Source organism: Corvus brachyrhynchos, unplaced genomic scaffold, assembly GCF_000691975.1.
Source record: "Corvus brachyrhynchos isolate BGI_N302 unplaced genomic scaffold, ASM69197v1 scaffold239, whole genome shotgun sequence".
Classification (NCBI taxonomy): Eukaryota; Metazoa; Chordata; class Aves; order Passeriformes; family Corvidae; genus Corvus; species Corvus brachyrhynchos.
The window spans coordinates 6,227,962-6,250,393 of record NW_008246057.1 but is presented as its reverse complement, the minus strand read 5'-3'; the positions used below and the strand labels follow the sequence as shown (position 1 = coordinate 6,250,393).

Genomic DNA, 22,432 nt, shown 5'->3' with positions numbered 1-22,432 from the left:
AACAAACTTTGAAGACTTTGAAGAGACAATCAAGTGGCTGAAGGCCCAGCAGGGGATGCAGTGTCTTTACCAGTAAGTTGTTTGAAAGCAGCAGTGTTAAGAGAATACTGCTAAATTCTTGCTGCCCTTGTTAGCTTCCTTGTCTCCAGCACAACAGGATAATGGACTATGGAGACCTGCCATCTTCTAACTTTGCCGTGTAAGCCAATGGAATATGGTACTGGACACCCTTCAATCCTCACCAATAAGACTTCTGTGAACTTAGCTGCAAACTCCTGACAAGATCATTACTCAGTATTACGACACAGGAAGAAGGATGAAGAATAATGGATTTTAGCATTTGATTAACTATTCTGGACTTATCAGCAAGCAAACACTTAATCTGAAGCAGATGTGAGATGTAGTTCCTCTCTCATTATGGCAAACCTGCAAATAATTTTCTATTAGATTACCTGTCTCTCCATATGAGGTATTTAGTATCACATTTTACCTGTCCTGACACTGAGCATACTTCAGTCTTCTCCACTCTAAACACTCCATCCACTCACCTTGTCTCATGAAGCTCAGGAGCTATCCATATTTTTTAAACCAAAACAATTATATACATATATATAAAGCACACAATGAGGATAAAAACGGATCAAGAAGATGAATGGCTATGAAAACATTATCTATACTGTCCTTGTCCTACTACACAAGCACTCAGGAACAGATTTATTCATATTTTAATTCACATTATGTTTAGAAATATGATTAACTACTTTGCAACAAAAGAAGAAGGGTACCCTGGTCTGAACAGTCTACCCAAGATAAATGGCAGAGAAAAGTAGCTGAAGAAACCTCTGCACAACAGTTACTTGCAGAATAAAAGGTTTCCTCACCAAAATATTTGATTCTTTATCATTGAACACAAGAAGAAAAGAAATGCAATTAGAAGTCCTACACCAATTTGGATGTCAAGTAACTCTGGACAGCAGGCATATTTATCTTGTGTTTTAGATGATGGGTGGTATTTCCATGTCCTTTCATAAGAGGATGAATAATTGATGAATATCTATAGGTTTGTGAGAAAAGTGATGAAGATTGAGGAACTGAGCAACAGGACTAACTCAACTAGTTTACTAATGTCTTCCTTTAGGAGTTTAATTAATCCATCTGATTAGGCATGCATTATTGGTAAAAAACCCCTATATTTCTTATACTGAAAAATTAAGAAGTAGCTCAGGGGAAGGCAAAAGTAAGTATATATTCAGAGATACATAGAAATATTAACTTCTGTTTCACCTTCCTGGTTCAGGTTCTACCATCCCTCACAAATATAAGAACAAAATGGGCTTCTGTTTCTATCTTCAGGTGAATCTATACCTGTTCTTTTTATTTCAGCTAAATTCAGAGCTAATTACAGCTTTTACTCACTTGGAAAGGCATGCTATTACCACTGCAATTATTCAGTTCCTCTGTATTGCCTTTTGATTCACCTCATTAGCCAACCCCTAATTTTACTTAACCAGGCCAGAGTGTTTAGCTTCTTGTCCTTGGCTCCACCCTCTCCTCATCCTCTATGTCTTCTTTCTTTCTTCTAAACTCTTGCTTCTTTTTATAAGTCCAGTAGTCCAGCATCCAATTACATTACTAAAATAACAAAACAAAAAGAAAATAACACCAACCAACCAACAAAAAGCCAATAAAAATAAAGCAAACCTCAAAAAGTAAACATCACGCAAAAGGAAAATGTAGGAAAATATCCTGAAACTAACGTAAGTACATATATAAACAGCAAAAGAAAAGATTTTTGGATGCTCAAAAATGTTGTTAAAATGCTGATAGGACTTCCTCTACTCTGTGCTGACTTGCTCTGGCCCTTCACTCTTCCTTCTCTTATATATGCTTGTCTGTATACCCACACCTCTCAGGGTTTTTTCTATGGTTGCATCCCCTACACAATCTCCATCATATATTGTTTTCATCTGGCTCTATTGGCTCTCAGCACAACTTAATTCCTCTACACCGTACAGAAATGAACGAAATGGAACAAGCATGGAAAAAGATTATTTGGTCTCATATTTTTTCTACTAAGTTTTGGCCCTTTTCCCATCCTATTTCTATTTAATTTTTCAGGAAGGGGATTAACTATTATTTTGAGTTTCTACAGTGCTCAGCATAATAAAGGACTGTGATTGTCCTTGCACACTACCATGGCAGCCATGAGAAACAGTAACAAGAATCTTGCCAATCAGCTTTTACAGATGTATCAATTTTTTTCTAATTTTACTAATTTTGACTGACCTAAGAAGTCAAAGTTTTTGACATGGGCCAATCTCATTTGGTCATACAGGATGTGATATACTTTTGGTGATGAAAGAATATAGCAACGGTAAACTAAATTATGAATACCTCATTATTCTTCCTAAAACGTCTTTATGAGAACCAGTGTAAACAGGCCACTGAACAATCTCACAGACTTTTTTTTTTTTTTCAGTGAGGGTATGGAAAGTGTTATTTTCTTTTTATGTTGATGAATCCAGAAGCAACAGTCCATTTTCAGAAAAGATCTTTATTCATGATTACATATGTAACTCTGCTATTGAATGTCTACCAGAAAATGGCAACTATGCAATCTATACCTCAAACAGGTATCAGTAATGCTCTTTTGAGATCAATGATTAAATACTTTTGTAGATAAAGAATCCTTATAAAATATATCAAAAAAACCCCACAAAAATTTGGTTTCAGTAGCTACTGATAATCTTAAAAAAAACCAGGAAAGGTCTTCAGAAGTAGTTATGCCTTATTTTTCTCAAAATGTCTATGACTGTTCTTAATGCAACTCTTATAAGCTACTGGTTATCTCTCCTTACTCAGCCGCTGTGCCTCTGCAGCATAATGAAATTCTGGTGTGATGATAGTACATCCTGTTAATGAAAGTATTATGGACACAGATGGCTATCAGGGCTGCAGATTGCTGAACACCAAGACTGTAGCTGATTTTCTAGCTGATATCATACAGTATTTAGAGTCAACAAATCTGGGACACAAATAACTTTGTAGAAAGCATACTCTAGTATTCAGTGGAAGCTTTTTCTGTTCGAATCAGGGCATGTAAGGGATACGTAAAAGAGAGGGATAGGGTAAGGAGAGGGAAAGGAGTATCTACCCCATTTCCATTCTCATGAATAATTATTTTTTTCAATTGGCAAAATCTTTCGAAAACCATTCAAGTGGATTCAGCTTTACATCATAAGGGTACACTCTAGGAACGTAAAAAATAAATGTCTCAATCAAAATTTTAAAAATTCTTCTAATAATCCATTTTATTTACATTTGAGCATGCTTACTAATATTCTCATAATTTTCTTAAAACTCACTTTCACAGACATCACCAGAAATTTATACTGCTTTAATTTCAATCTTTACCTCTTTTATTCTTTATGCTTATTGTGTATATATATATGTGTGTATATATATATACTCTGATGAATTTTCATAATTGATATTATCATACATAACTTTTTTGCAATTTTTCATTTACATTTAAATATCTTAACTCTTTTTCAGTACAGAAAAATCTCAACATCTTATGGGAAAATAAAAAGCAACATGTTCTGCATGGAAAATACTATATGTAGGCACAGTATTCTTAGTAATTGAAAATTTGAACCTTAAATATTGTACAAATTAACATTTAAGTGAAGTTCCATAATTTTGAAAAATACTCCAAAATTAGGTTAAATATTGAAGCTATCAGAAGCACTCTAACAGGATGTCACACCTCTAAATCTTATCATATTATGATATGAAGTCAGAAATCAAAGGCCCGGGAATGTTATTTTTCATTATTTTAATAAGCAAACTCAATGCAAAAAAAAAAAAAACAAAACAAAAACCAACAAAAACCCCCAAAAAACCCAACACCCTGAAGTAAAACAAAACGAAACAAAACACCCCCGAAAAAAAACCAAAAAAACAATACCCAACACTTTATATTAACAGTCCACAATAAAATTTAAAAAACTTCAGAGTACAGAAAAAAATCCAATGCAAACTGAGATGCAGTTTGTCTGTTTCATATAAAACTTTCTATTCCAAATAAAAGCCTGCAGTAGATTATTAGTAGATTACAGTGAAAAGTACACTATTTAAAGCAATTGTTATATAAAAACTTAGGAAAAAAGGGAAAACATTAATACAAAGAACTTCAGAATTCAAATTACTCTTACACTAATCTGACCATCTTCTTCAAATTTCTTTCTTACGGGAAGCTTGTCACTGCACTGATCCCATTATTTTTTTATTATATCTAGCTATCCAAAAGAGTACTGATCCGGTAAATCCAAATTCAAGGAAACAGGTTCATTAGCTACAATAGCATTCCTAATTTGGCTAAGAGGTTAAAGTATGTGAACCTTAAATTATAAGAATATCAAGATAGGAATCATGTCTCTCTGTCTGGGTAGGCTTTTTTATTAATTCTATAATAGGATCTAGACCCATGTTCATGTTCCAGATATAGTCATCAACATCTGAAAGAGAAGCAAAAACTGCTTCAAGTACAGAAACCTTTCCATAATCTTTGTTTGCACACTGAACACAATGTCATTTTAGAATTTCCTACACAAAGAAATGGCACCACTTAATTCATAATAAATTAGTTTAGCCATTGTAATAGATGGATGGGCTCTTACACGGGTTTAAACCTGACTTGAGTCCTCCGGCTTGTCCCGGAAACTACTCCCATGGGTATAATTAACAGCTTAGGACAATTACAATTGCTAGGTAACTTTGTACAACAGCAAGGCTTTTTTACTTGCAAGGTCATCCTTGACCAGGAAAGTAATTTTGGAGCAGAAGCACTTGAAAGAGTTTTGTGGTTTGGCCTTTCAGCTCCTAATTTATTCACTCCAATGCCACATAATAATAGAAATATAAAGGGATTTTATATTTACTATATATTTATACAGAAACAAGATCTATCTACATATATATATATAACTGTAAGACAGAAATAAATATGAAAAATACAATATAATTACCAGAAAACAAAATCTCATGCTATGCATGGTGCCTGCAGAACTGAAGACAATGTGATACTCAGTATATATATTTTGTTTCCAGCTACGTTAACCAAAGGGTCCTAAACTGTGCAAAGAGTTTCAAAATTAGCTTTACTCCAGGTTACCTTAAAGAGCAGGAGACAGGGCAAGTTCTGTGGAAAGCAGGACATGCACTGCTGCACAGCCTGTCCCCTGGAGCCTCTTGTCCAGCCCAGAATGGCTGTCAGCCACTGGTACACCGGAGGCCCCACCTGGAGGGGAAGGCCCCAGGAAACCAAAGCAGATAAAAGTAGTTGCACAAAGGCACACGGGGGCACAGCCCAGAATTTGGATTTTATAGTAGCTGTAATTGCACTGGAAATCAAGCAGTGATTATTAATCTTTCTCTGTCACTCCCACCCTGCTCTCCCTTCTCCTAATTTCCTCCTCTGGAAATCTGTGTAACTTAAATTTAGATGGGTTAGAGGTTTCTAAGTCAATGCCATGTGAAATGCTTTATTTTGATTGGATATTTGCTTTAAAATTTGCCAAGTACCCTTATTTTCTAAAGTTTGAGTAAAGTTTGAGTTCTCTAAAGTAGAAGTTTGTTGTGTGACCTCCTGAGAATGTCATGTTTCTCCTGTGCCCCTGCCTCAGGGTATAAAAAAAGCTTAACCCCTTTAAGAAACTCATCAAGCAAGTCTGGGGCTTTACACCAACATGCAGATAATGCAGTTCATATCACTGGTAAAGGAAGACAACACTAACTCAGCACTTTTTAGTGTAGGATGGTGAAATCACAAAAATTAAAGTGTGATGTGTATTCAAATGAACAGAGGTCAGGTACTTAAAATATTCATATAGACCAAGACTTACTTCCACTTCTGACATGTGACAAATGCAAAATTGCAGAACCCAGTTTATTTGCATAAAGAGTCTAAGAATTGCTCTTCAGTAAATCTGGTACTAAGAGCCCAGCAGTATTTTCTAACAGTGAAGACCTACCCAGCTATTTTAAACCCAAATGTCCTCCTGCCCCATGATTGTGAGGCAGTTTATCCTCCTGCTGCCCACCACTTCAACAAGGAGCTTCTAACATTCAGATTGAAGTTACTAAGCAGGCTGCCTGCAGTTGAAAATAAAAATTCAGATAGAATCTATACAAAAATACGGATTAAAAGAGACAGACATCTGCGGGAGCTTCTGAACTTCTCTGAGACAAAATGTGCAGAGAAAACCTTGATATTATTAGCTAAAACATGGTATGTTCCTGATCCAGTTTCACAAAGTCAGATCACAATAAAACTGGGTTCCAGGCACTTTGTGGGTAGCATGATTTGTCTTCTGAAGGAAGATTGAACTCCAGCTGGGAACAAATTGCTGATGCTCTTCAGACAGGCAACAGGCCCTCCTAGAGGGATCCCATCAGGTTTCACCCCACATAAACGAATAGCAAGCCAGAAGGGGGATGTGTCAGTGTATGGGACCAGATGAAATTGAATCTGGTTCATATATATTTTGGGGAAGGCAATGCTGGGACCTACACTCATCACTGCAGCCTTCCTTTCCATCTTCCAAGGCTGGCATTTCCCTTGGCTTCATACTTATATATAATGATTAGATTTCCAAAACTTACATCAAAATTCTGAATTAAGGCTGTTAAAGCAAGAATATCAATACTGAGTCCAGGGTAACTACTTACTTTAAAAAAGCTGCTCAGAATTCGTCAATATTCTTAGCAAGACCTCCATGTTTTATGCTTAACAAAATTAAAAATTCAGTAATACATGCAAAGCTGAAGCCTGAAATTTAAAATAAGCTTGCTGCTTTGTGCAGAAGACATCTATCCTACCAAGGAAAGCCTGTTCTTAAATTATTTTAATCTGTATTACATATATCCCAGACAGTAAGCTTTAAAAATATACTTTAAAAAAAAATTACAATTATTCTTAAGGTCAGGAGGACTGATTTTTCCAATTTTGTAAACTGTTACGTGATATAATTGGAGAGAAAATAGGGGATTATTTCCATTGGCTGTTATTGCACTGCTGCTGCTAGTCAGTGCATCAAAACACCCTAGTACAAATGAAAAAAACCCAATAGACCTTTCCTTCTTTTAAAAAAATCAAACTTCTATTCTTTATCTGAAATAATTAATTTTTTTTTTCTATCACAAATAAGAATTTATTTCTCCTTTGTGATGCACAGTCTAGACTGATACATTTCCCTTCATATTCAATTGGGGCTGAACCTTGCCCTCTCGAAAGGGATGAGCATGGGTGGAAGTTCCCTGTGTATGCCCTTCCAGGAAGGATGCTAGAGGAACCGCTGAAACTCTCAAAAGACATAGTCTAAAACAAGTGGATGGAAATTCCAATTTTCCACTTCCATCTTATCTGAGAGTACAACGAAGCTTGGAGGGCTTTTCTCTTTATCCTACTCCCTGGAATCTGGATAATGAACAAAAAGAAGCAGCTACATCTTTATTTCTGTGTATCCTGTACAACCAATGACTTGGTCTATCATTAGACTGCAAGAGCTTTTAGTCTAGGACTGTGTGAAACTGGATTATGAAGTGTCTTGCATGTCTTTGATACTGTAAAAATAACACAGCAGTAAAACATAAGCAAAACAAGTTAGAGAAATAAAGACATTTTAAAGTTTATTTCTGATATGAAAATGCCAGTTTTTATGACACAAATATGGGGGGGGGTGTTATTCCTTGACCATGCTACTTTCACATAGTGCCTGAAATGTCATTTAGCTATAGTTATATCTCACCCATTGGTAAAATGGCAGGGGTATTTTCAAAGGTTCGTCTCTCTATACTCTCTTACACTCACTGGAGACAAACGTTGCCCTGACAGAAGCCCACCTTCACACATGAATAGTTTTGAAAGTTTCTCTTTTCCCACTCTTCTGGGGATAACTGGAAGGTAGGATGACAACCAGAGGGGGGTAATATAAACATGTTACATTTTTTTTTTAAACTGCCTCTAATCAGTGAAGACAGTGGCTTTTCCAGAAGGCACTCTGAGCAGCTGATGGTCTGAAATGTTTACACACATTACATTCAAGCAGAAAACCTATCTGCTAGTCATCCTATGCTCTCTTTAATGCCATAAAAAAAAAAAAAAGAGACAAGCTTTCACAAGTGATTCCAATATTGACACTAAGTGATCTCTGAAATGCCCATCTCATCCCCCTGCCTACAGAGGGAGATGCAGAGGGAGCTTACAGTGACCAAACTCCTGAATTGAGGAATGTCATGTTGACCTATTGCCTGAAGTTGGGTAATGAATCAGACTGCAGACTGCTGTGGTTGTTGATAGTGCCCTGCCGCAAGATATCAAGCACAGAAAACTCTAGCCAGTGATTAAGTGCATGCTTATGTTAATGCATAATATGTTCTCTAGTCATTTTGTCCAGTTCAATTGAAAATGTCTGTAGTAATTAGGCTTCTAGTCACTTCCTCAGAAAATTGTTCCACAATCTAATGTCACATAACCTCTAACGATTTTTCTGTGCTGAAACTGCCATCAGAGCACATAGATGAAAGGGGATTAGACTACATGGGTGACTGCATAGGAACATGAAGGAAGTAAAGGTAACAAAGCTGTTAGCATCGATGAACTAATGCATCCAATCAAACACCAGGAGGCTGAAGGTGTTGTCTTTCAGATGGATTGTGAAAGCAAGGCACTAAGCATTAGAGGCGATTTAAGTTCTCTCAGCACTCTTTGCACAGTATCAGTGCTAACCCCTGGTTCCTGGCCACCTTCCAAATCACATAAATAATTCTGCTTTCCTAAATATTTCCCTGCCCTATAATTTAGAAAGACAGCCATCTCTTGACTTGAAATAGTATATTGATGCCAGGTTTAACCTCGAAGTAGGATGCTTATAAGTGAAACGTATTTCCAGTTCTTTGTTAACAGTACAAGAAGTATTTTATTTCCAATTACATTTTATTCACTCTTATCCTGGCATTATTTCCCTTATATATATAATGTGCTCCCTCTTAATCTGTGGTGTATAATCCTTCAGAGGCTAGCAGAAAAGAATCTGCCTCTTTGTGCCATAATTATTTAAACCTAATTCTGCTACCTCCTTGATTTGTTACCCAATAAACAGTCTTTGATCATGGAAGGAGATCTATTGGTCAACAAAACATTAGGAAGAAAAAAAAAATTAGGATCTCAAAACAAACAAACAAACAAACAAACAAACAAATTCTCAGTTTGAGAACCCACAAACCTATACTGTGCCTGACTTTTAAGCTGTGATCAGTACTCACTCCCTGCTACTTGGCTGCTTGTTCTGTGGAAAAGACTAACATTATGCAAAATCCTGGTCTGCATCTTTATGCCAGTTCCAGTCACAGAATCATAGAATCATTGAATATCTCAAGCTGGAAGGGACCCCTAAGGATCATGAAGTCCAAGTCCCTGCTCCTCTCAGGACCAAGAGAAAACCCTATGATCAAGAGTTTTGTCCAGATGTTCCTTGAACTCTGACCACCTTGGTGCTGTGACCATTTCCCAGGGAAATTTTTTCATTGCCTGACCATGCTCTCAGTGAAGAACCTTTCCCAAATGTCCAATGTGTCCTTCTGATGCTGTTTCATTCCATTTCCTTGGGTCCTAACACCAGTCACCAAAGAGATGGAAGATCAGGATCTCCCCCTCTGCTGCCCATCTTGATGTGAAACACAGATTTAGAAGAAACATAAAGATTTTAGTTATAGGCTAGCTGTGTTGAAATTAGATAGAATAGGAAGGAATTTGGGCCCAGCTAGAGTTAAGAGAGCTGGACCTGAAATAGAGTTTTAGATGTTAGTAACTGATTACCAAATAACTGATGATCTGTCATTTGTATGTTTGCTTAGCTGTGCTTAGAACGAGGAACAGGAACATTGATAAGTTGGTGTACGGAATGACAAAGACGAATTTCCTCCCTTGGTGGGAACCCGTTCAAATGTCACACAAGAGGAAACTTAGAGGTCAATAGAGTAATTAGGATTGTTAAAGTTCAGAAAGGCAAAAAGGTCAAAATGAGGAAGATGAGTTATTTCATCTTTTTAAGACCACTGACCCAATTCAAGACCACTGACTCAATTCAGGACACACACTATGCATGCTTAATGGCATTTAAGCTCATTTCCATACGAAACAGAGAATGGGAGGTGTTAATGTTATGAATATGCATTTGTATTTTGGATATTCATAATTTTTGGAAATAAAAAGCTTTGTGTTTGCTTGGATCGGAGCCCTGCGTCTTAGGGAGCTATTCACACAGTGCCTGGTGCCAAATAAAACATACACCTTCTAACTCTAAACTATTAGAGAGTTTTTGTCCATCTCAGTTGGATATTGATATTAGATCGATATTCATATTTTGGTAAATCAGATGAAGTTGTAGACTGAGATGAGGTCACCCCTCAGACTTCTCCAAGCTGAACAAACAAAGGGATCTCAGTTGCTTCCCACAAGTCTTGCCCTTAAGACATTTCATTATCTTGGTCACTCTCCCCTGGACAAACTGTAACTATCTGATGTCTGTCTTATATTGAGGCACCCAAAACTGCCACAGTACTCAAGGTGGGGCCTCAGTTGTTTGAGTTTAGGTACCAAATACTTCAGACCATAGTGAAGCCTTTACCTATCCTTCTTCATTAAAGTATTCCTTTAGGATAGTTATCAATCTGTGTGCTAGCTTCCTAAGCAGGATTTTGGTTTCTTTTTCATTGGTTGCTGGCTTTTTATGTCATGTGTTTGGTTATTCCTTTTATGGATTCTCAGTCAGGAGAGGAAACCTAACTTGCCTCTCTGTATTTCTTATAGACACTTCTGTGTTGCCACTGATGGTGGAGCTACTGAGATGTTCCATTTTATACTGCTCAGTTTCTGTCTCAGGGTTGAACAGTGCCATTTCTTCCCCAGCAGCACTTCAATCTCTAACTGACACTTGACATTCATGATCCAAGAGAACAAAGGTATTCAATGTGAACTTTTTTCCATGATTTTACTAAGTTTTTGATATTATTTAGACAAGAAATTTCACTCAGCTTCTTTTGGAATGTCATGTATTGTCCTTAGTTTGGAGCAGAAAGCAAAGCAACTGGAATGACACTTAACTTCCTGTGCATTTCTAAATGAAAAGTGACCTGCAAGGTTGAAGTTGTCAGTGTGTCTGTACCATGCATAGAAAAGGGAAGCTCGTGAGTAACAGAAACAATTTTACTTTCATATCAGTAACTAGGAAAATCTGCAGTTCTGATGGAATTGTCTAGAGGTAGTTGAAAGAAAAGAAAGCCTTGTACATGCTCCGGTGCATCTATAAGTACAGATACATTTGTGACTGTATATGTGGGAGTTAGGATGAGGAAAGGAAGAAAAAAATTACTGTTTCTTCAAGTCATGTTGAAAACTAAGTTTAATACCCACACTAGTTTTCCTTTTGGTTTTATTTGTTTTAAAGATACATTTCTTAAATGCAACAAAGTAAAATGTATATTAGAGTGAAGGAAGATTTGAAATATCTGCAATAAAATAATGATAAAATAACATAAATATTACAATAGCAAACATACTAAATATTCTAAATGTCAAAGCGAAAATTCCCATTTCTGAATATAATTATAGTTCTCTTTTTGTCTTTTTTTTTTGCTCCCTGCAATAAGGTTCTTTAGGATGATGAAGCTCTCCTGTTATTAAGCAGTTTTGTTTGAAGTGCATGACCTAGGATTCTATTAATGATCAGTTCTGACTCCTACACCTCCCTATAGAGTCCTAGAGATAATGAGAAAAGCAAGGAATTATTGATTGAAACTAATGCAGCTTCCTTGTAGATCCTGAGTGTCTGTGTTAAACAAAATCAATCAATGGCAACTGAAAAGCATGTTAATCATAATGTATGAACAAATTATATCCAATAACATCCTATAGAAAACAAGATTGTTACAATGCTTGCAAAAGCAATTAAATATTACTAAAAATTTAAAAAGTAAAAAAAAACCCAAACAAAAAACACACTTTGATTCGTAACACAAGTTGCCTGAACACTTTGAATTCAGTTATCTGAGATATAACTTGTCCAAATTTAAGATTTTTGGATATTGGGACTGATCTCCTGGTATTTCTCATAGCATTTTGTGGACATAAAAGTAACCAGTACTCAAATCCAGAGCATAAGAATCTTCTAATCACAGAATTCAGGTAAGCAAATTAATGATTGCCATCCTAATCTTCTCAAGCAAATAAACTAATTCTCTCTGTCTTGGGGGGACTTTATGATGTGTATCCCATATCTCTGCCCTATGCCCAGAAATTGATTCTTGTGCCTTTCTATGTCTCTAAACTGAGGCTGAGAGGGGGAAGGAAAAACTGAGCAAAACTTTTTCAAAGCAGTTTGCAGCTTGTTCAAGGTCACACACAGATAGCGACTTTTTTTTCCCCAGCTGCGGCAGGGAAGCGAGGAAGCACCCGGCTTGCTGCTTTCCAGTCAGCTTTTGTCCAGTTTCAGCTTCTGTTTCTCTGGAGAGAGACTGAGAGTTGAACTTTTTTCCCTTCCCTGGAATTTCTGATTTTCTCCCTTTTCTACTGGACTGCTTCAACCCAGAACACATCGGGAGGACTTTCCACTGAGCACAGAGGGCCTGGCCCTGGGCCAAGCCCCAGCTCCCAGGAGACCAAAGGGAGGACTCTAACACTTTCCCAGGTTTTTTCTCCACAGTGAGAGATTTTATTATTTAGCATTATTTTCCTTTTCCCATGTGTTTGTTAAAGAAATAGTTTTTATCTCCTTCACTTTCCTTCGAGGAAAATTTATTTTTCCTGAACCTTGTGGGGGAGGGATGGTGACCTGCCTTCTCTCAGTGGATATATTTCTAAATTTGGCCAAACGGGAACACTCTCATACCACTTTTCCTCTCATCAGCTCTTTCTATTTTCTGAACAAAATTGTGGTTTTATTTTTTACCTATAAATGTATATTGGACAGAAGTACATGACTTATTGAACATTTAAAAGTTCACTGCACACTTCTCAGGATACTAGTGTTCTAAGAAAGGCTTTGGCATAACAAATCTTATTGTCAGATATATACAATTCTTGTGAAAGAACACAAATCATGGGTGCATCTGTACACAAACTTTTATCAAAGACTTTTCATCACATACTTTAAAACAAATTAAATTAGCAAAAGTACTGTACAAAACCAAACAGTAATTGTTATCTTCCAATCTCTCACTGGTTCCAGCTTAAAAACTGATGAAGCTTAACTGACACACAGGGAAATTACTCTGGTGATAAACCAGATGCTATGTTGAAATAAAATATCTTATCAAACTAATGCAACTGAGGTCATTGCTATGGAATTTGATCTCAAAAGTGGGACTGGGAACACTAGTTGCAAATAAAAACAATATAATGAAAAGTGCAGACAAACCACTGTCATAATATCACAAACCCTACATTCATGAATAAAAATTACATCATAGCCAAACATACCAAATATACATTATGACTCTGTGGGTGTAGAAATGAAGCAATCAACACTAAATCAAGCTTTAAATCAGGGTGAATATCGATGCCATTTTTTCAGAATACATTAGCAATCTGCCATAGTTAAAGATTGCTAGAAAAAAATACAAAGTAAATCAACCGTCTCCATCACATGGAAATATTTCAAGAAAATCTCTGTTCTTCATGTTCTGCTCAGACAAACTCCTAGACACTGTATTTCCATTTCTAAGAATTCCAGTTTTATCTATCTGACATTCACTGTCTTTCCTTTCTTAGGAAAAGACCTTAGGTGATGCAGCAGTGGAAAGCAGAGTGGATTTTGATAATCAACTCAGGACTTACTCTAAGAGCTATGTTGACAAGTGCAATCTCAGCCAATGTTTGTAAGGTTTAAGAGCCCTTAAATTATCTACTCCTTTTGCTGCAAGAATTGACACTTGGATTTCAAAGCTCCAGGAAATACACTACACAACTGAATATATTCTAAGGTACTTCTCTCCATTAAACATTGTACAAATGGTAGTCAGGCACAACAGAATGCATTTTAAGGTTGTAAAATTTACCAGCTTTGATACTGAATTCTTAAACCACTTGCTTGCCAGAAGCTGCAACAAAATTGTTAGCTAATATTTTCTCACTAGTAGGTTACACTAGCAGGTCACACTTATTATGCATGCTTCCTTCACAAATGAATTCGCATTAAAGGCCTATGGTCTACCTTCACTTAAGAAATAATCTTTTTAAAATCAAGAGTATATAAAGAATAAAACAAAAAGAACCAAATTTTTGAGGGTTTTTTTCTTTTTGATAACAGAAATGAAATGTCAAAAAGCAGTTATATTCTTAATATCAATTATAATATAAATAAAGAAAAATTTGCAGAAGTACATTCTACATCTACATATATTTAAGCAAGCTCAGAGAAGGATTTATTTGTTTGTTTGAAAAATGGGATTCTTTATTGTAAAAAAACCAAAACAAATCAGCAATTATGTTTAGTTGTTACATTCCTGAACCAGCAGTGTTTGACTTAATATTGGAGACAAAACCAGCTTTCTCATACATAATTTTATGTAGTGTTCATGTCATGTTCAGAATAAAGCATTAAGTAGTTGTGTTTGAAAAAAATTATTCTAGAAATGTGTATAAAAATATGGAAGAATTCAGTGTGTATATTCTTTAAACTATGAACCTGCTAAATTCACAGATGGATACTTGTCAATCAGTGGTCCATTTATCTGCCAGCTTTACTCACAAGCAGATTAGAGACAAGATAAAGTGCTTGTTTATTCTTTCCTGTGTAATGGTGTTGATGGTATGTAAAATTATTTTTTTAAACTTCATTCATGACAAAAACTTACAGATCAAAGGTTTGACTTTTGTCTTCTTTTTAGTCTGGAAACCTGTTATGCAGTTCTAGGTATTATTAACATTTTTGAGCTCTGATTACAAAACATCCCTGACAGTGTTGAGGAAAATAAAGTAGCATGTCCTACATATCTTGCAGTTATCATCCTTAGCAAAGGGCTCAACATCCTAATTTTAAACATTTCACAAAATAATGAAGAACCATGTTATTAGATCTTAATATTTCACAGAATCAAAGAATACCAGATTGGAAGGGGACCTCAAGGATAATCTGGTCCAACCTTTTTCAGCAAAATACCAGTCTAGACGAAATGGCCCAGCACCCTGTCCAACTGGATCTTAAGTGTACAATACTGGGGAATCCACCTGTTCCCTGGGGTATTTCAATGGCTGATTTTTCTCATTTTGAAAAATTATAGTTTTGTGTCTAATTGGAATATCCCAATGAGTAACATTTATGCATTATCTTTTCCATGTGACTCCTTGTCAGCCTTAAATAAAGTATTTAGACACAAATGTTAAATGGAAGCTCTATTTTTCAACTAATGAACTTCCCACTTGTTTTTCAAACGTGAAGTACTGCATAAAGAACCTTCTCTGACTACATGATCTCTAACCATGGATCGTGTCATTCAGTTCTCTGTTTTCATAAAATTCTAATCAAGCACATTGAAAGTACAAGCAGAATTTGAAACAGACTTTCCTCATGATTTTCCCCGAAAAAATAAGTAAAGAAAGAAAAAATATTTTCAAATATCAAATTAACTCAAAGCTTCCACATTTGGAAAACAAGCTAATGTAGTAATTGAAGGATGAGGTGCAGTCATGTCTTCTCAGTGACATGTACGTTCTAGCTATCTAAATTCCGTCTTCAGACACTCACAGATGTATTAAGGCAAGGCAGACAAAGTGCTTAACAGAGAGTGATACACTTGACTTATCTTAGGCACTTAGGATAAGATAAATTACTCTGAGAAGGTGCCTTTTGCTCTCTGTTGGGTATAAAGAAAAACTGGAGTTACTATCAGCTATCTTCAGATACCCAAGTTACAGCAAATCAATCTAACCATAGGCCAAAACTGACTGAGGAAAAATTATGTTTTGTTCCCATCAGCTGGTGCAAAACTCTTTTTTCTACCTTAGAACTTTGTTGTTTTTAAAGTGACAAACATATGTTGAATTTTTTAATTGGTAGTAAGCATTTTTCCTAAAGTTACAACTATAAATGACGCAATAAAATCATTCCTTTCTTAAGCAATTAAATCTTATGATCTTACAATAAGACAGGAAAGCAGAATTGCTGGATGTGGTATTATATTATGAAAGAAGCAGCTAAGAAACTGTCTTACAGAGTACCAAAAACAGTGAAAGAAAAATGCGAAAATAGAATGTGCATGATGTTCTATATTTAGCTTTGTGGGTTGTCTCTGAAATCTCCTTTAAGCTGTCTTCTTTGATAATCACTGGTAAGACCAAATTCTGAGGCAACAGGAGGGTGTTCTCCACAATATTTTTATCTGAGGACTCAAACCAGCCAGTATTCAAAGCCAATCCATGAATTTATTATAGTTCTATACAAAAGCATCTTTTTTTTTTTTTTTTTTTTTTTTTACTTTTGTTAATGGAGACTAGATAAAAACATATAATTTTACATCATTATTTTCAATGTGTCTCCAATTTCATTTTTAATATGAATGCTTGCTAAAAGCCTTGCAAGGCAGGCCTGTCTTGAAGACTGTCCCACTGTTAACGTAAAAGAGAATTTAATTTGTCTCAAAAAATTATTTCAAAGAGAAACATTTTCATACTTCCCTGTATGTGAGCAGTTTTCCAGCTACATGCTATCAATGCATCTGCAGTGAATCATACAGAATATCATTTTAAAGAGAGAAGAAATACTGGACATGTGAGGTACATTCAGACACTGAATTCCAAATATAGCATCAGTGTTTTCTTCAACACCATTAAATATAACACAGGAGCAGTCACATTAGCCTCCCAGTGGCATAAGACCTTTGAGGCTTGTTTGTTGCATTTTTTTAATGTTTTAAGGAATAAAAACTACGGGAAAAAAGAATGCCATTTCACTGCGGATTTTATCATCACATGCAGAATAAATAACAGTACTGTGCCCTTAAGATTCAACTGCATATCAAGCTAAAACAAAAGTGAAATTTCCAATTTAAAAAATGTAATTGAAATATCTATACTATTAGTCAGTATTACCCTTTGGGTGAATTTCAATGCTATTGCCATTGGTAGTTGGGACAACATGAAAATTTCTTTCGTAGACTGCTTTTGCTTTGTTTTTTTTATGAGACAGCACTCTTGAATTGCAGAAACTGATTGAATAGATTTTGTTTCTTACCATCAACACACGCTGGCCTTGCTCTTGTTGTACCGGCAATCTGTCCTTTTTTACATGCACAGCGAGCTGTTTGTCGGGCTATAGTCCTTCGGGGCTGACTGCTATCTCTGTCCAAAGTAACAATCTCACATGTACCTGCAGCCAGTTGACCTGGAAAAAAAACCAGCAACAGGTACCAGAGTCACTGAATGCACTACAGGCAATCTATTACAGCCGAACAGAGTCATGGCCCCAAGTCACAGCAGACACTCCACAACAAATGGGCAGCCAGCTGATGGATATAATAAAACTGAGATGACATACAATTTTTCTTTGTGGTGGACGTATGAAAACCCTGCAAACTGGTTCTATCAGAAAATGATTATTGTTCCATAACAGCCAATGAGTTGAGGTTACACAAGGTTACTTTTACTTATGTTGGCTAAGTAAAGGAACAATACTTTACGGTAATGAAATTCAAATGGTATGCTCTTTACATACTTTCAGAAAAGAATTATAAAGTATATGGCAAATAAAAACTTCCCCAAATTTCCAGGTGTACAATGAAGTCTTAACTGCTTTGTGTGTTTGTTTTGAAGGAAAAAGTCTTACAAAGCATGCCCATGTTTGCCAAACTGTCAGTCCTTTGGCTCTCGCTTCATCTAAACTGAAAGTTAATTAATTATCTACCTGACTCATATTTGATGTAGCGTTTATTTTATTTTTTTTTATTTTACTAAATTTACTATGTAACTGTCAAATGGCTTAAATGACACCACACCCTTAGTTCAGTAATTACTTATTTTTATTGAATTTTCCAATATGGGTAGCTTTTCCTAAACAATAAAGAAATTCACGACACCTAATTCTGAATTTTCACTATGCTATGAGAGGCAAACAAAAAGTTCAAAAAAATTATCTTAGGAAGAGCATTAGTCTGAAGTTAATGTTATACTTTTAAAGCGATGCACTTCCTCTGGTACAACCAATAGTAGGCACTTATAAACATATGTATTACGTTCACAACTCTGAACACTATCACCGCAGTGTTTAATGGCTGCTGGCAACTAGACTTATGAGCTATGGTCAGTCCTGTGTTTCTACTCTTTTCCACCCAGTCTGTTAATAAAAACATCTTAGAATAAACATATTGATTAGAGGACTTCATTATACGCTGCTTTTTTCTTTGTTCGCTCAAAAATACTGGATTAGAATGCAGAGGTTTAGCAAGAATGATTGTGGCACAATTTTCTAGAAAATGACAAGGGAGATCCAGCTACACTCAAACATGTTGAACTGAAAAATATAAAAAAAACCCACTATTTTTTTGCCCTGGTGCTAATATATTTCATTCTGGGTTGTAAGAGATGTATTGCTCCTAAGGAATATAGCTGTCTTGGCAGATCATGTGAAAATAAAGATAATCAGAGGTGTATTTAGATCCTGATGCCTTAAGCCACAAAAACTGAAAGCATAAGTATGACACGTAAATGTATGGGTTACCACACTCTCCACTATCCATGAGTATCTGTACTATTATTTCTTTCATTAAAAGATATGATAAATCATATAATCTAGGTGAATAATTATATAAACTTCCATTTCAGAGAAAAGGAACCAGATTTACAGCACAGTGAAAGCGAATAATGACTATACTCAGAGAAAAAAAACAATGAAGCCTTCTATCAAGGTAATTTGCGAAGGCGAAGAGCTTTCCAGGGACTGCAAGCAGTGAGTATCAATAAGAATACCTAATGGTATTTTCTGCTTTTGGACCTGTACAATTTTAGTTCTGCATTGGCTCATTTTGATCCAGCTGGGCTATTTGTTTTTTTTTCATAATTACTGTTTTCAGAAATGATAATTTCCTGCAGGCATAGTGACCGTATTTTCTTTACGAATTTTGAAAACTACACAAGAGTAATTGCTATACACGGACATTTTGTCTGTTGCCTTTCTTTTTTCCATAGCTGAAGAAAATTGCAAGTTACTGTAGAGCTACAGGAGCTCTTATATATGTGACGTAAATATTTTCTCCTGATTGTGTCACAGGCTGCAAAGATTGTAAGCATATTGAGTACTGCAGCACAGAGTACATCCTCTGTTACTTGGCTTTAGATGGCTGAAAAGCATGAAAAGTATTAGTTAAGGTTATGGAAGGCCATCTCCAGAGAGAGAGTCATCCTGGTGTAAAACACATCTTCTCTGTCTTTCATTAGGGAGAGGGTAAGTCTGCAGGAGTACCTCACTTAGATGACATGTGTGCTCCTTTGGCTTTTTAACAATTTAATCTAGAAACATAAGGTACTACATGGAATAATGGCACTAAATGAATATGCTTCTTGCAAGTACTGAATTGCAAAAATTAGGATACCTTTCATTTTCAGGGAAGTTAACACAGTGACCTCTTTCAAAGATATTAATGAAAAAAGGCTGTTCATCAGTAAGCCTCTGAACATGCTCCACTTCACTCCTAAACCCAGAGAAGAAATCTCAAGGCAGCAATGGGTGGAGTGTCACTGGAGCTTTTCCAATTGAGAGATTAAGAGCTACAGTCCATGAACAGTCATAAAGGCTCCATACTTTCATTATATTTTCTTTATGTTCTTGCAGCACAAAAAGCAATTCACCACCCTTCAACTTGAACAAAATAATCTTGGTGGAAAAAAATGACAAGCATCGTTAAAAAACAGAGTAATTCTAGCCTTATCTAAAAGTTTTTTCTAAGAAAATTTTGGGTTTTATTATTTTATGAACCAAGCATGAAGATTATTTCAGAAGTACGATAATACAGTTTTCCAAGTTAATTAGTAGACATTTCTTTGTTGTGGCTACTGTTATCATATATATGTAAATATTTTTTAATATTTATTTTATAATTTTAATCCAGTAATTAAGACCTCAGTAGCAATTTATTTGATTTTGTGTTGTCACCATCTGATTCCTAAGCAGAGAAAAGTTTCAGGTTCTTTAATGCTCTTCTATAATGTTGCACTGCATTCTTAAAATGCCAGTTGATCTCTCCCCTCTCTCTCCCACCACAAACACAAATGCTTCTATATGGAATTATTTCAGGAAAAGGGAAAAAACACAGTATTCTGAATTAAAAATGCAAGTCAAAGTAAACAAAAATCAAAAAATTGCACAGCTGCTAAAATTTTAAATTAAACAGGATTGGGCTTTTGGCTTGTATCTTGGATTTGTTTACAGTAACTACTGTATACAGCACTTCTTTTGTTTTTTTTCTAAATGAAGTCCAATTGTGATCAGTCCTCAAACTGCTCTTTGTGAGACTTTCATGAAGTGTGTTAGACTCAGTAAGTATAGGTACACATATATTTACCAAATACGTGGGAAGTATCTCAAGGTAAAACGAGCATATTTTTAATAGATCTTTAGTACTTGCATTCTTGAAATGAAAGAATTTGTTATTGAAAAGTTTAAAAGCAAATGGCATTTTTCATGCTTATTACTAAGACTCCTCTGTCAACTATATGTCATTGTTAAAAGAACAAAGATTTTGAAAAATCTATACTTTCTGCAGTAGGTAAAAGCCTTAAATAGTAAATATATTTGTATTACGTGGAGGGTACCTGGGATAATATTGAATTTTCTGTGGCTAAAAATATTTCTGTTCTCCAACAGGAAATAAAAATCTATATAATCCACATTAACTACAGCAACCAAGTTACAGACTCTTTATTTTAAATTTATGCTTAAAGAAAAGCAGAAGACTTTACCTAGAATTCATTTAAAGAAATAAAATCAAATTATCAACTAATGGAATCTGGGAGTACAATGAAAGTAAGGCTTGATCTAAATATACAGATTTTTCCAGGGGTTTAGATTTCATGCTCATCCAGAAAACCTACTTGTGATGTGTACATGCAATCTTATGTTATATTTTCAGTGAACAATTTTTCCATGCATCACCAATTTGATGCCTAGCAACACAAGCTCTTTTAGTTCAAAATGCATTAAGTTAGATGGTATTAAAATTCTTGGCTAGATTCAGATATGCTTTTGTCAGTGAACACAATGCAGGAGTTGTTTCAAAATCAGATCATAGGAATACATTCAGTAGTTTTCTATTACAATATTGAAGTCTTTCTGACAACAGAGCCATGCCAACTCCTGAGCAGAGCTGAGGATCAACAATTCCTACTGAAATAAGGGGGAACTGAAGTACTTATTGTCACTCATTATCTGCAGTTTGATATTAACCTGAGTAACAAATATTTAAACATAATTCAATTTAAAATATAAAAAGCATATGTTTAAGTGTAATTTCAATTTTTTTTGTCACAAATCCTTCCTCAAAGAGAATGTTCTGAAAGATGCATTACACTGAGCATGATACAATTCCAGACAGTCCAATTACCTTTTCTCTTTCAAATTTAGTTCATAATGAGGGAGATTACATCAAGAAATTGGTTTGTCTCAAAGAACCACACTCACATTTAAGGTAAAATAGTAAAATTTGTGGAAATCCAACTAGCACTAAATAAGAGAGAACAATTCCCACAAAGCTTCCGGAAAAAAAAAAGTATTTAAAATAAAGTAACAGAGCAGAATTGGCTCAGACAGTATGGGGAAAAGTTTTTCAAATTAATCAGCACAATTTGAGAATAACTATCAAATAAGAACATTGTTTCAATTGTTAACTTATATGATACAAGGGCATTTCAATTTTTCAATAGAGTATGTTCAAGGAAATACACTATTTCCCTTTCCTCTTCTCAAAGTCAATCACATTAAAAGCATTTGTTTCCAAGATGTTTCATATATCATTTTGGACCTTATATCTTTTTATTGAAACAAATGTTGTGGCTATTTAAGCAACAAAACTACACAAAACAAGTCTTCATGCCAGTAAAGATAGATAACATCTTTAAAATAGTCTTCAGCAGTTTTTCCTGAGGGTATGATTATGCTGTCAGTACAAGACAGGACCAATGTCACTGAAACAAAAACTAACTAATTTGGATAATCCTTATCTGTTGGTGTAACCCACAGGTGCCCAGTATAGTAAAAGCAGTACAATTTTCTCAGAATTTTCCTTACATTTACTTCATTACAGGTTCAGAGCTATATTTGATGAGAGTCAACATTACAACATGACCTTTGTAGCTTCTCAATCTTAAAAGAAGTGATTTTGAATT

At 35.3% G+C, this 22,432-nt stretch overlaps 1 protein-coding gene across 14 annotated transcripts in view; it reads right to left on the bottom strand.

The window, feature by feature from the left end:
* Positions 1-22,432, bottom strand: part of FAM19A5 (family with sequence similarity 19 member A5, C-C motif chemokine like) — a 524,445-nt gene that overhangs the window by 279,248 nt on the left and 222,765 nt on the right. For 13 of the 14 annotated variants that reach the window (XR_001865750.1, XR_001865751.1, XR_001865752.1 and 10 more), the window contains one exon: positions 17,292-17,441. Coding sequence is in view for 10 of the 14 variants with exons in the window: in XM_017745991.1 (XP_017601480.1) it covers positions 17,292-17,441 (150 nt within the window). In the remaining 4 variants the exon portion in view is untranslated. Of the gene's footprint in view, positions 1-1,508; positions 1,633-17,291; positions 17,442-22,432 lie in introns of those variants that run through there. The other variant, XR_001865753.1, reaches the window with a different exon arrangement.